The sequence below is a fragment of the Asparagus officinalis genome, chromosome 8, assembly GCF_001876935.1.
Source record: "Asparagus officinalis chromosome 8, Aspof.V1, whole genome shotgun sequence".
Classification (NCBI taxonomy): domain Eukaryota; kingdom Viridiplantae; phylum Streptophyta; class Magnoliopsida; order Asparagales; family Asparagaceae; genus Asparagus; species Asparagus officinalis.
Window position 1 is genome coordinate 85552634 of NC_033801.1, and position 14824 is coordinate 85567457.

At 35.3% G+C, this 14824-nt stretch overlaps 1 protein-coding gene across 1 annotated transcript; it reads right to left on the bottom strand.

Moving 5' to 3' along the window:
- LOC109819818 (putative MYST-like histone acetyltransferase 1) lies at positions 664 to 14505 on the bottom strand. Its single transcript, XM_020385739.1, has 9 exons — positions 14348 to 14505; positions 10564 to 10652; positions 9959 to 10018; positions 9246 to 9458; positions 5554 to 5622; positions 5134 to 5295; positions 4884 to 4977; positions 2560 to 2702; positions 664 to 1041 (listed from the first exon to the last, which is right to left on the bottom strand). Exons 1-9 carry the CDS (start codon positions 14457 to 14459, stop codon positions 838 to 840), a joined length of 1146 nt encoding a protein of 381 aa, XP_020241328.1. The 5' UTR covers positions 14460 to 14505; the 3' UTR covers positions 664 to 837.

Here is a 14824-nt window from a genome sequence, read left to right on the forward strand (position 1 = left end):
TCTCAATAAACGCACCAAATAATGAGAAAATAAGAAGAGGGTCACTTTGCATGTTATTTTTTTCTTGCTAATCGGAGAGGACCCGAATGCTATCAACATTCACATTTCTTGATACAAACAACCCTAGATGTAACTAGAAAATGCAGCAACATATGGCTACAACAGTCCATTTAGCTATTTGTGCCTTAAAAAAAAAAGTAATTAGATACCTCCCAACTAGAAAGGACTGAGATTTAACAGACTTCCAATTGAGCTTTTGGCGAAGTAAGAGCCTTCGAACACTTGAATTATCTTTGCATTTAAACCAATAACAGAAACAGCAGAAACAACAAAACCTTCATCTTCAAATATTTTGGGTTCATCCAAATTGTTCACGGAATATATTAAATGAACGAACATACAAAAGAAGTCACAAAAGACAATCAGCACATTCAATGCCACTGAAAAATCTTTGCTGACGTGATTAACTAGTGGTATTATTGGTGATGGGAGCTGAATGCTGGGAATCCTATGTTCAACGCCATGCTTGTCTTTTGTCTAAAAAACAACTTAAAAATAAAAACAAAAATACAGTAGAAAAATTTTAAAAAAAGTTAAATAATAACTAAAGTAATTAATTAATTGAAAAACACGAAAAAGGGAAAAGCGCACGCACACACCTCGTCATCTCCAACTTTCTTTTTTTTACATTTAACAGGCTACACTATAACAAAAATCTCACATACAAGCGTGTCTGCCTATAAAGTAAGATCAGTCAATGACGAAACATTATTGTCTATCAATTTACACACAAGCTGAATGTGTCAACAAGTAGAATAAAATCCCACAAAAACCAGTCTAACCCTGTTCCTTGTAAGGAGTCCAAATCAACTTAGCAACATCGACCTCCAGACCACCTCGACCAGCAGCCTTGAGGTGGCGATCAAGAACCTTCGGGTCCGCGCATATCGCGTGAGACCCTTTCCTGTACTGGATCAAGTCAAGGCTCTGCAAAGTGTTCAGGATGTCATCGGCTTTTATTGCCGTCAGATCACTGAGCTCCTGTAGACCAAGAGAAATTTTGGATGATAGATTTTTAGTTTTAGATATCTGGGATATTCAACTTTCTTCAAAATTCAATCTCAAATCTTTTGTTTTCTTTTTTTTTTTTTGGTGGGATGGAAAGCTGAGTCGCAATTTCCCCCCTGTATCCTTTTGAGAGAATAGGAATTCTAATAAAGGATTTTGCCAATATGACAATAAAATCCAACTACTTTTCCCAACAGATTCCCCCACAAAACAAACAAGAAAGTTTTGAGAGGAATTTGCTTCAGACAAAGGTATTAACATGGAGACCTACTTTTTCGATGAAATCCTAAAGATTACATCGTGACAAACAGACCTACAATAGAAAGCCAGAATGCACCAACGCCCATTTTCAAGCCTATTGGAAATTAATTTTTGTTCACGCATGACTGACTCTTTTTGCTGGTTTGGTAATCCTGAGATCAATATCTGATAGCTCCATTTCCAGAGTAACTATGGCACGCAAAAAGGTTGATGGGACCAATTAACTTTTGCTTTCGTTTCGGTGAGAGAACAATTCGTTTACTAAACAATGATGTCATTGAGTGACAAACACATCTGTCCACTTGAAATTTAGTAAAACCCAGTTGTTGGTACTAAAAGCGAGTAGTATCTGCACATACAAAGCTACGTGCATAGTATACTAGAGGTCAAATCTACAAAAAGTAGTATTAGGGAATTCTTGCTGATTCCCAAGGTTAATCGGATGGAAAAGATATATGGAGGAAGAAATGTGGACAAGCTGATGACAGTGAAACAGACACTGTAATTACAATAATGGCAACCCACTTTTTCTCAATGAACTAACATAGAGGACAATGCTCAAAGAGACTGTCTATCCCAAATCTATATCTGTAAAAGAGTTGACTCCTTTCAGTCAGTCTGATGGAAGACTACACAGACAAATCCAACAGCCAAATATGCAGGAGTTGACTGCTTTTGTTCATTCTTGGCTTTAATTAGCAATATAACATAATTCAACAGGAAAAAAGGAAGTTTCCAAAAAGATAGATAAACGCTATGCTGTTTAATTGTTCATCAAAAATTGCTTCCACAAAAGAGAGAAAAAGAAGTTTAATTATTCATCCAAAATTGCTTCCACAAAAGAGAGAAAAAGAAGTGACATGCTTTCTCCCAGAAGAAGGCTGATACACAAACTAAGGTGCACCTGGTCAAATCCTAGAGCACATTAATGTTATTATAAAAATCCAGTAGAAGTAGGCTGTAGGCCAGCAAACATTGTAAAATTGGCAGGCAGAATATGGAAAAAGAAAAAGGGAAATTAACAGTGGAAAAATACATGGAAAAACTATCTCCGGACATAAGAAAGTGTATGGATTAGGTTCAAAATGAGTATTTCTGGACATGAGAAAGTGTATGGATTAGCCTCATGATGATTACTAAGATTGCAATGTGTCAAAAAAAATTGAACTTTAGAAAGAACGCCTATGGAAAAGCATGGAAAGATGTCGAAAAGTGAAAATCATTGCATACCTTGATGGAAATGTTGCTTTTATGTTTTTTCAGGATTTCTATGAGAACTCTAGTCCAGTATCCTCTGTAGCTTAAAAGTCCAAGATCTGAAAGTGGTCTCTCTGGTGTACCCACTTTGCCCTCCTTCTTTGAAAGTTCATATGCTGCTTGGAATAGATATTAACTTAAGTACATTTTTTGACTATAAACACGTAGTATAGTGCACTGAATTAAGAAAATGACAAATATTTCTTGTCTCATCTTCCTCCTCGCAAGTATGAGCTTCAATGTTCATCAGAGAAAATGTTTCAAGAATATTGTCTGTGTCTGAAAACTCTGGGCATACTTCTATGCATTGATGTGAACTTATAAACTAGGAAAACCCACACACACACAAAGGGAAGGTGAAAAAAAGCAAAGAAAAGAAAGAGTAACAAGTTTCCCAAATTAATTGGCAACAGGAGAAATACTTTTCCCATGCTTTACTCTATTTACTGGGAGCATTCTAGTTGTTGCCAAAAATTAGCATTCACTATAGGTTCTCATTATATGAACAGTAATAACCACAGAAGAATATTTAAAATCTGGATGACAGAAGCATCATCAGAGTTGGCCCACGTCTGATTCCCAAAACTTAGAAAGAAAACAACAGGGTGTCCATACATTCACTTGACAAGTCTGATTTTGAAGTTCAATGAGGGAAGGAAGTGGTGTTATTTGAAGTTCAATAAGGGAAGAAAGTGGTGTTTTTGCCTAGTATGTGTCACATTTAAGCCTGAAGAATGAGACATAGGGGCATTCAATGGACCCTCACGTGTGGAATAAATATAGTACTATAAGTGAATTGGATGACATAGCACCGATAGAATGGGGATTTATCATTATAAGACAATTTGAAGCATGAATATAATTTATAATTTTAAATCTCTCTTGGATGTCTGGATTGTTACAAATACTAAAACTTGAAGATCCTGGGTATCAATGCTAGAAAAAAGCAGGAAACATGCCTCCATGTTAAGTACCATAGTCGTCGGGAACGTGAGGTGCTATAGCAAAGCACGACCCATGTTTAATAGTCCAGTTCACCAACTCCACCGACCCAATTCAAGATTCAAACCGGTTAAAGTTAAAAAAATATCTTTTTTCAAGTTTTTATATTTGTAACAATCCAGACAAGAAAAGAATGAGAAATTAAGCAAATAAAGTATGCATATCTAAATTGCCACACGATTCTCAAGGTTCTTTTATCTACTGATATCAACTAGCATAGTCCTTAAATTTGATTCTTGGAAAACTTCAGATTCCTACATTTAAAAACCAAACCTAAAACATGCCACGTTCCCCAGCATACCGTGTAAGCCTATCCCACTTGTACCTGATTCCTAATAAATGGCATGTTCCCGTCCTCTGAACCAGCAAGAACCATATTTCGTGCAACTATGTTAAGTACTAATGGCATCATACGAAAATTGACCTTAATTTTTAATGACCATATGACACTTGGAGGACGTAATGACATGACATTTAAAGGACATAAATGGCATGATAAAGTTAATATGGCCACCATTCTTCTTTACTCGCCTCTGCTCCTTTTCGCCCATCAACTACTTTGGAGAGAAAAAGTGGTTAAAGAACAGATATTGGAAGAAGGGAACGAGGAATTGTGGAAGATAAGAGTTAAAAAGGAAAGGAATAGAGGTGGGAAATTAGAATAGGATACCACAGTGATTCACATCTGAATGTAAGGCACAATAAAGCCAAAAGGCCAAAAGGCCAAAAGGAATTGCATTGCCATATTGATTAAACTAATCTATTCAAAACATGTACCTTGATTTGTACTTAATATTAAGATACCTATCAAATATATCTGTGATAATGCACTATAACTGTCTAAAAAAATATTTCCCATTAGCTTTTCGAGAAGTATCTTCATCGTTATTTTGTACTGTTCTCAATAAACTTAATAACTTAATTTCTACCTTCCATATGTTTCTTTGCTGTTTACTGTTATTTTAAGTGTGTTTAATTTAATATTAGTAGCCCTCAAGTTGATCATCACACACCTTCTTTCTTACTGCCAGCTACTCGTATTTCTTTATAGGTAGGTATATTCTAGGTGACATTATTCTAAAAACATGCAACTGAATTGGCAGATCAATTTCTCATGTTAATGGACTATACAAAATAAATACAAACAAAAATGGCTAACTATCATTGAATCCCAAAAAAGAAAGCCACTACTTAGTGCAGCCATATCATGCTAACAAGAGCATCAGAAGAAGTGGCTAACTTATTCATATTATTAATGAAGAAGGAAAAAACAAGCATAACACGATTGGACTTACAGAATGCAATCAGAAATTTCCCATAGCCTTTCCTTTGGTATGGAGGAAGGGTAAGAATGCAGGCCAGATTATAGGACTCCTCGGAGTGCTTTTCCTGCATAAAACAAGAAAAATTGAAATGAAGTTCTAAAATATCATTCATAAAAGAAGCTCTTCTAACAAAGATATCCCATGGTGCAACGTGCACAGGCACACACGCAAAAGATAATGCAGGTATTTCGGTCAAATAAGTGTCCACTGAAATTATTACCTTAGAAAAATACCCAACCATGTGGCATCCTCGATCATCACATTCGCAAAGAATGTAAAATAGAAATAGATCAACGTCATAGTAAAGTGTTTTGTGATCAAGAAACAATTTTGCCAAATAACATAGATTCTGCCCATAAACCTTGTTCTTCTTGCCATCAACCTGTTGAAACAATTCTGTCAGACAAACTGACAAAAATGTATAGCCTATGCCTGCATGCTCTCAAACCATAGAGTGAATGGCCAGTGACAAACTTTGAAGTACCAAAGTAAAAGAGCACAATGTAGAAGCACCACAGTGCGTGAATTAACATGGTAACTTCAACCATACGTATCAAAAAGTCACCAGATGTTTAGAACATATCTATGCTTGCTTCGGACAAAGATATAGTCTTCATTCAGAATCAAATGGAAGGCTCACCTCAAACATAGACAGGGTGCCATTGCGATAGATTTCATCACCAGGTGGATGCTTAAGATCACACTTCCTCTACATAAACAAACAATATTTACCAATTGAAAAGCTTAGTATTTCCATCACAATAGTTAATCACATCATAAATTTAGAAGAAAGAAAAGAATAAATAAACTGACAACTCAAAATACAAACTGCAAAATAACCTTCAAAGATAGCTCACTTTCTAACATCCTGAAAGTTTTGAAAGTTAAAAACTACACTATCCTGCAAGCTACAACTCAAAGATTTAGATAAAGGCTTGAGATGTTTGATGCAATATTTTATAAAGCTCGCCTTAATTTGCAGCTCATGAATCAAAACAAGCTTTAGTTACATAAAGATTGATAAACCTAATAGCTATTGGTAACCTGATAATCACATCCTGATTGCAAGGATTATCAGCAAAGCACTGGCAATTCATCCTACTAGGAAGAGACTGGAGAGATAAGACAGGGCTATAATTTTACTTATAAATACTTTCCACTAAATGGGATGCAGTTATGATCCTCAGCTCATAGATCTGCCATGACACCTGACATGATTAGAACACAAGTTCAAATGTCTCACTTCTGCTGTTCTAAATCTCTGCATCAAGCAGATGAGCCATGACACAAAAGCTAAAACTGGGTGTCCTAAGGACATAAAAATGTTTGTTATGACGAAACCTGGATATACTAATAATTCAGTACATAAAAGATGGATCATAGACTTTCCTCATGCATATATGTTTTTCTTGGAATTAATAATTTAAGACTAAAATCTACAGAGAGGAAACAGATAAAGAATTGCAAAAATCTGTTGAAGGTCCATTACGTATAAGCGTATGCCCTTTCTGGGAGTCTACAATAACATGCTCAAACAGAGAGACTGAGTGTATTTGAAGTTGGAAGATGGCACTTAGTTAGTAGCTTACCAGATTCCAAGATCTATATATGTACTACAGAATTAAAAAAATTCCCTATCAGACAATGATTTGTAAGATGTCAGGCATTTCACTCAAGTGCATAAACCTCTCCAAGAACTTGCGAAAGATATCGTTTTAATCATGCATATCCATAGGACCCCTTAACTTCATTCCCTCAAAATCTTATGAGAAATTAGCTCTTTCATCCACAGATGTACTTAATAGTTCTGCAAGTAGTCCATCAAAGGTGGTTATGGTCTATTAGAAGCACAGATTTGGTATATGGTAACTTCCACTAATTTGTGATATTACTAGTTTAAGTGCATTTATCTACAAATCTAACCAAGACTTCACAGTAATGGCGACCACTGGTAACATGTGTGACTTATATAAGTACACATTTCTATAGCTCATACTAACGCTCATATGTCTGCAATTGGGATTCTTCTACTAAATCAGTATTGGTCATGGATAACTGTAAATTCAAATTGTCTCGTTGCCACAAGAATTTCAGAAAAAAAGTAGCTTCCATGGAAAAATATGTGACGAGCAAGTAAGAGTATCACACAGTCCAGACTTTCGTCGAACTTTTAAGTTTTTTTTGGTCTTAGTGACAGAGTAATAGAGTTGATAAGAACTCTAGTCTTGGACAATTCAAAGCTTGATACAAGACTCGTTCTTACGTCCAGCATGATTAAGTGATTAACAATTTAATTTGTCGATGGTGGATAACATCTTTAGACTCCACTACAAGAATCCAAGCTATAGTAACTCCTCAAATCATAGATGTTGCTAAAAGTTGTCTCTAAAATTGACTTCGAACCATCAAGGATAGCCCATTGCAATACAGCTTGACACGCACATGACAATATCCAACCATGCAGTGGCGGAGCTACCTCATGTAGGGTGGTGCCAAGTGACACCACGCTCTAGCAAATTTTTTTCATGTAATAGCATTGACATAATAGTTAACCCACTACAAAAAATAATCACATTTATAATTTATTTCTAAGGGCCCAACTCTAGGCCCAACCCGAAAGTAGCAAATTATAGTCATAGACCACCTCATTTAGAAAAAAAAAACAAATAAGAGTTAGATAGATCGGTCATCTCTCTCTCTCCTCTCCATCTTCGTCTCCCTCTCATCCCTCTCCTCTGCAACCCCCCCCCCCGCCTGTTTATTCTAACAAAGCTAAAAACGGGAAATTTTTTTCCTTCTCTCTCCCAACAAGTACCCCCTCTCCCTCTCCTCTTTTTATTCTACAAAGCAAAGAAGGAGAAAAAACTAAGGCTTTGAAGTACAAAAGAAAACAACAGTTTAAGAAAGAAAGACAATGAAGATGGGGCACATCCAAAAAGCTTTCTTTCTAACATTGCAATTTAATTTGATAACCATTCAATTTCATTAATCATCATTATAAAGGTATAGTGTCTTATTAAATTAACACTGATATTATCAATTACAACGGCTTCCATGGAGAGATCATTTTTTGCAATGTAAATTATGTAGAATCTTTTGCGAAATTGAACAAGAGATCAATGATTGAACTACAACTTAGTAACTTACATTTAAAATGGTGTATTTAGTGGTATTTCGAATGAGGCTATAATGCAACAATTTCAAAACATGAACATACGTAGGGATTATTGTACTTTTACTTAGTTAAATATATATTTTGTATCTCAAAAAAGCTCATGATACATTGAATACGAGAGAAATATTAGTTATATCATCTTTTTATATATATTATGACATCCCTATCATAAATTTCCGGCTCCACCACTTCAGCCATGCATTGATGATAAATATAGCTTACAAGCGGATAGCAAAAGCTTTCTCGTAAAAAAAAGGGGATAACAAGTGAACTGACTACTAACAGTTGTTTTATGTTTCAGATGTAATCAGGACATTTCTGTTTTGATATGAATCATGACTTCTTTTCTTTTGGAGGGACATACATCATGAATTAATATGATATGGTATGAGATGTGAAATAGTGACATTGATTAAAGAAGGCACATAAATCATTAATAGTTGATGGCATGAAACCTATGCGTTCACAGTTAGCAAAGTCAATATACTTGAATTATTTGTTAACCAAGCAGAGAAAGATGTCTCATCAAGTTATTAATTTAGTAAAATTTGCAAAATCGGTTCTTTTAAGGGCTATCACCCCATAACCATTTAAAGATCTTGGAACCCTTCAAGTAGGGGAATTTTCTAGTGGCAGCTATTGATCAACTGACTGCCTATCTATACACCAAAACTTGTTATCCTCTAAAAATTCACCAGAAACTAAATAAGTTATGTTTATACTAGAAAGCTAAATAAAATGCAAACAAAGTCAATCTTCATGAGAAGATGTTCCAGCTGGAGCATAATGATTCCAAGACAAATAGATAACTGCATAGGCAAATAAATACATCTAAACATTCCCTTCATGAAGCATGTCAAACTTTCAAAGAGTCACACAATCTACTTCTTAACAAAGCCGAAGCATAAAGATCAGAAAATAACTTTTATGTTATACCTAAACCGATATGAAAAAAAGATCTTTTTGATGTCAAATTCTTCAATCAAGACACAAGTGTTTAAAGGACAGGAGGATATTTGAGTCCACTAGGCAGAATGAACAGGCTGATTTAGTTCATGGAAAGAAAGTAGACAATCACTGAGTACCACTAGGATACACTCAATGAACTTGTGATTATTAAATGAATTCCAGCTAATAGAAATTGAGCTGCAGCTCACCATATGCCTTTGAAGCTGTTCTTTACGCTTCATAAAATTTAGGCAGAACTCACAAAAGAACAGCTTTGAACAGTCATTGTATTCTGCTGGAAATGGGGAGAAATACCATGTATCAATCTCATATCTTCCAAGTTCAATTTTTGCTATATTTTTCACTTTTGTAAACTCCTCATGCTCGCGCAGACTAGCAGCATCAAGCTCTTCATGACCTTGCTGATGAACGAAAAAGGCAAGTGGCATTTTGTTAGTTGGAAATTTGATAAAGCAATTGTACAATGAAAACAAAAATTGTAGTCATATCACAAGAAAAATACCAGCAAAAAGAAAAATCTCTTGAAAACTACGACAACAAATATATACAGTTTGAATTGGATTACATTTGTTAACTAATATGAAATATATCCAGGACATGTGTTACATAATTGTGTAATTCTTGCAAAGTTTCATCAATCCACAAATACTAACATTTAAAAAAATCCATGATTGATAACTTTTAAATGATTTGGAATTATAAAACTTCAGTGTTTAGTATTTAACATTGACTTTCTCATTGATGTTAAAGCAGGAAATAATTTCTACGAAAGAGAACTCAAAGCTCCTAGCAGTAGCATTGTCAAAGTGGGAGGAGAAGAATTTTAGAAGCAAAAAAGAAAGGTTAGATTGAATAACAGTAAAACCTAGACAGTAAGAACGGTAGTGTAAAGAAAGCATACCTCCACATGTGTCTCATCAATCTTCCGTTTTTGATGACGCGTCATTTTCAAGCTAGTTGCCTGTGAAAGGTCCACAGAATGTCAGTGCAAATCCGAAATTAGTCATAATTTTTTTTATGATGCAAAAACTTTTTCTTAGACAAAATAACTAACAGCCTCTCAGAAATCACCAGCAAAGTATGACTAAAACAGTCCCAATTAACCAAGTACATATGTAAAATAGTGCTAACGGTAAACAGCAATCCAAGCATATACTGCATTCAGTGCAATCATAAGGTAGAAATCTCTCAGCGGAACAACAACGCACACGAAGATTACATGACGCCTCATATTTCAAACCATGCTTCGGGGTTAATTCAACAAGTGGAGAATTTAAATTCAGAAAAAACTACGAGATTGCATGTGCATGCACCGCATACCTGAAATAAGCAAAAAGTAATTTTCAAAATCATTACGTTTGGGTTCTACTTTAACTATTAGCTTACCCACTATATATTTTCTTATGATCAATTTGATTCTTGATGATCATTCAGGATATCAGATTGATAATACAAGTAATCTGATTCTAACAGAAGTCTGAGCGCAAAACTATTTTGAAATAATACCTTATCATCCACTTTCTCATCAACATCATTCTCCACTGAATCGAGATCCAGCTGTTCAAGTTTGATCCACTCATCAAGCCTCCTATTGACTGCAAAATCAATATAGGAAGTCAGTAATAGTGCATCAATAATGGATGAATGCGAAAAATTATAACTGAAATGCTTCCTACAATACTACAGAAATTTTATAGCTGAAAAAATAACACATAACTGATGTTAAGGGAATGCTTCTGCATTAGTACAGTCTAGCTCAAGATAGTGTACATTGTTTCCTATGAAAACAGAAGAGGAAAACCTTCTGAATATGATGATGTCTACATACGCTAATTACATGATAGGAATGTCTGGGCATTTTTTGGCCCAAATATCCAGCTAACTTCACTTATGTAGGGATATACAGGCCGTCAATATCAAAAGGGGCCAATTTAATTGGGTTGAACCCATATTTGTCAGGTCTGGCCAAATTATATTAGGGCTTTTACACCATTGTTGATTGAGCCATCAATCCTAGCAACCTCCTCTGCCTCATTCTCGTTCAATTGGCCTTGTCGCTTTGTCCGTGCATCATGTCCAGGCTGGTCATCTCTCCTACTGTCTTTCAGGATTTTTGTAGTCGCTGAGTAACACAATACAAACTAAAAATGGCTTTTGTCTTCGATTTTGCTTTCTTTATTGATTTTTTTTTGTGGAAATTTTGATTAAGACTCGGTTCTTTTTCATTTTATTCCCTCCTTAATTTCTCTTATTCTTCGCCAAACATTAAGGTGAATTGCTAATTTTGAAAATTTCCCCCTATTTAGAGGTCAGGAGCGCTACAGTTCCAGCAAAAAAAAATTGAATTGTCTTAAGTCTTGATTGGACATGAGGTTCTTACCTTACTCTCTTGAAGATGCACTACTCCTGCATATTTAGTCCTTGCATCAAAACAAGGTCATAGATACTAAAGCGTCTCCTCGCCCTTTTATAGTTTGAGTATTATCTTTCCTCCACTCATATCAATTGTAAGATTATATTGACTGCAGGCAATATGCACCATATGACACCAAGCAAATTCATTAATTACAAGTCAAACAGGATACAAGCTTGATGTTAATCGTTGTTTTATGGTGATGGGAAATGTTCTGCCCAGATTAGTCTTCTTAAAGTCCCTTACACATCACCAAAATTCTGAAGGTGATAAAAGTTGAGGGTTATCATTATGTACTCTAATATGCCCCTGAGGTTTGAGCTTCACAGTCAATAGAGTATTGAGACTAGATGGCTATGTTACACAGGTGCAGGTACGGGTATTGAGCACTGAAATTTGTACAATATGAGGTATTGAGACACAACTACACACACACACACACAAAAGACAACAATAATTTTTTTATTAGCATGTTGTGAAAACTAAAACCTATAATGTTTTTATGTTTCTTTCATTAGGTAGATAATAAATTAGAAAAGATCTTGTTTTTTAACTCGATACCAAACAGGCCCATAACGATCATATTTTTTTAATTGAGTACAAGATGAAATGAACCCAACCCATGCCAAGTGAGTTCTGAAAAGTGTATGTGAACTATAGAAAGTACATCCAAGAACTGTATGACAGGTGTTTTAAATTAAGACATATATTATTTATATAAGCGAATATTCCAATAAGTGTATTCATATATCCAAGGAGTATCTAGTTAAGTATTGGTGTCCTGTGCGGTCATGCCAGGGTACAACATTGGTATGTTTTCATGGTACAAGAACTTATACAACATAGGTAGTGGGCCTGGTTAAACATGGATTGGTGTTGTCCTATGTTACATGAGTACTTCTATCTTGAAGCCATACCCGTACCCGTACCCAAACTCCTTGGACACCTTGCATATATGCATACATTTATTCAAGCATCCACTCAATTAAACAATACATGTTTTAATTTAGAACCCTTGTCAAACATTTCCTATACATAAATCCTACACTTCACATCCACTTCTTGAGACTCATCGGGTTCCAAACTAAGATTTTAATGGATGTTTGCGTGTTTAGCTCAAAAAACAAGTGTTTTTAGAATTTATAATCCACCTAATAAAAGAAAAAGAAAAATGTTATAGGAATTTTCGTTCTCATTAACATGTGAATAAAAAAATAATTGATCTCATATAAACTATTAATTTCAATATATAATATAAATGTGTACATAAAAATAGCCGTGTCCCTTACCCTAACTTTTGCAAATTTGTCGTGCCCCGTATCCGTACTGGTACCCATACTGGTATCCATCCAACACAGGTGTTGTGATAAAGAATAAGTAAACTAATAATCTAACCAAAGCAATGGTTCTTAACAAAGCAGAAATAAATACAATGATGCATGGAGCTGAATTCAGGGACTAAATTTTTTCTTATGTCCATCATAGATAATAATATATATAGTACTACGACAACCAGCCTATGTGTGTGAAATGTGAATCTTGTTTAAACTTGATATAAAATAAATTTTCCAGCAGGATCAGCTTTTTACTCAAGTTACATGTTTTGTTTGTTTACCCTCAAAGGATAAATGAGAAAGGGTAGTACAATTTGGATTTATAAATTACTCATCGGGGCAAGAGAAAGTATCAGATATCTAGGATGAGGGGAATTATCCTACTCGTTACCACCACTACTTCTTATCCTGTTAGGTAATTTAGAAATCCAAAAGACCTGACCTTATTGGATAGTTTTAAAGTGAGTTCTATTTAACTGGCTCCTGATAAGCACAAGTGCAGTTAGAAATTCAAAGGCCAGGTGGGTGTGATTAAATGCAAGCCAGATCCGCCCATCCAACTAGCACCTCTAGCTTCCTAGTTGAACGAGATTAAAATTTGAGGCCAATAAACTAGGCCTTTTACTTACATCCTTGTATAGAAAGAACCTCGTTTGGAAGCAAATGCAAGTACTCATGACCAATTGCACACTAATCAGTCAGTCAACTATTTTCTTTTAAAGGATTTCATATATGCTATAGACACTATAGCCATTAGCCAATGACTCCGATTGTGTACTAGTTGAGAACTAATCCTACGGCTGTGAATGGTCTATCCACCTGTCATTCCATAATAAATAGTTTCGGACCTATTTAACTGGTTGGCGGAAAGAGAATAGTTTTAAGCTCTATCTAACTATATTGTATTCGTTTGGAGAAGTATCCTAGTAATCTGAAGACATATCACATCAGCAAAACCTTATATTCAAATTTTCAAATGACTACACGAATGAAGCCTACGGATTAAAAGGTGCGTTCTCATTCTTTTTGCAAACCAATGTCCTTATATTACCCATCGACAAAAAAACTATAAAGAACAAGAAATTATTTAGTTTCACAAAATGCATTGAATGTATGGTTGTTCTTATAGGTTCCAATTTCATGATCAAACAGAACCATTCTTTATTTGCATTCTTAACTCCTTTCTTTATTTAAGACAAGATACACTTGTTTGAAATGGTAACTGATGAAAACCCTACAAACGATATTAAAAAAAAGCCTTTTCAAGAAATCTCATACCGACGGTAAAAAAGAAAAAAATATCTACATCTAGTCAGCTTTAAAACTAACATTTCAATGTAACAAAACCTAGAAAATTAAAAATTGGCGGCAATCAACAGCAATCAATTCCCAAAAACAAACTCTTCTATAGAACCAACAAAAGAAGAAGAAATCAAGTTCAAATATTTTCCAGAGAAATCAAAACCCTAAACCTAACCCTAACCCTAAAAATGAAAGGAACTAACAAAAAGAGCAGAGGCGGTGACAGGACTCGAGTACTCACACTCTGTGTAGTGAACGTAGTACTCGTACTCGCTAATTCCGGCGGAGGACGAGACCTTGCGGCGTTCGATGACCTTAACGGGGTGGAGCTTGTCGTCGCGCCACCTGCACATGACCCGCGTCCCCACCTCCAGCGGTAAGTTCACCGCCCTCGACTTCTCTCCTGTGAGAATGAATGGAGAGAGAGAGAGAGAGAGAGAGAGAGAGAGAGAGAGGATTGGGTTTGTTAAACGAACGGTTCTTGTTTTTAACTGGAGCTTGCTGTATAATTTTGTACCCGGATCCGATTCGTATTTAGAATGGCTGAGTGTTATCGTGGCAAAATGGTCAAATTGGTATATTTTCTACAGGCCCTGTGACATGTTGGTATATATATATATTTTTTGTCAGATTGGTATAAAATTTTAACTCCGACGTCATATAGACCGTAAGTTTGGCCGGAGTCAATTTTCCGGCCATTATTCTCACACGAGAGCTC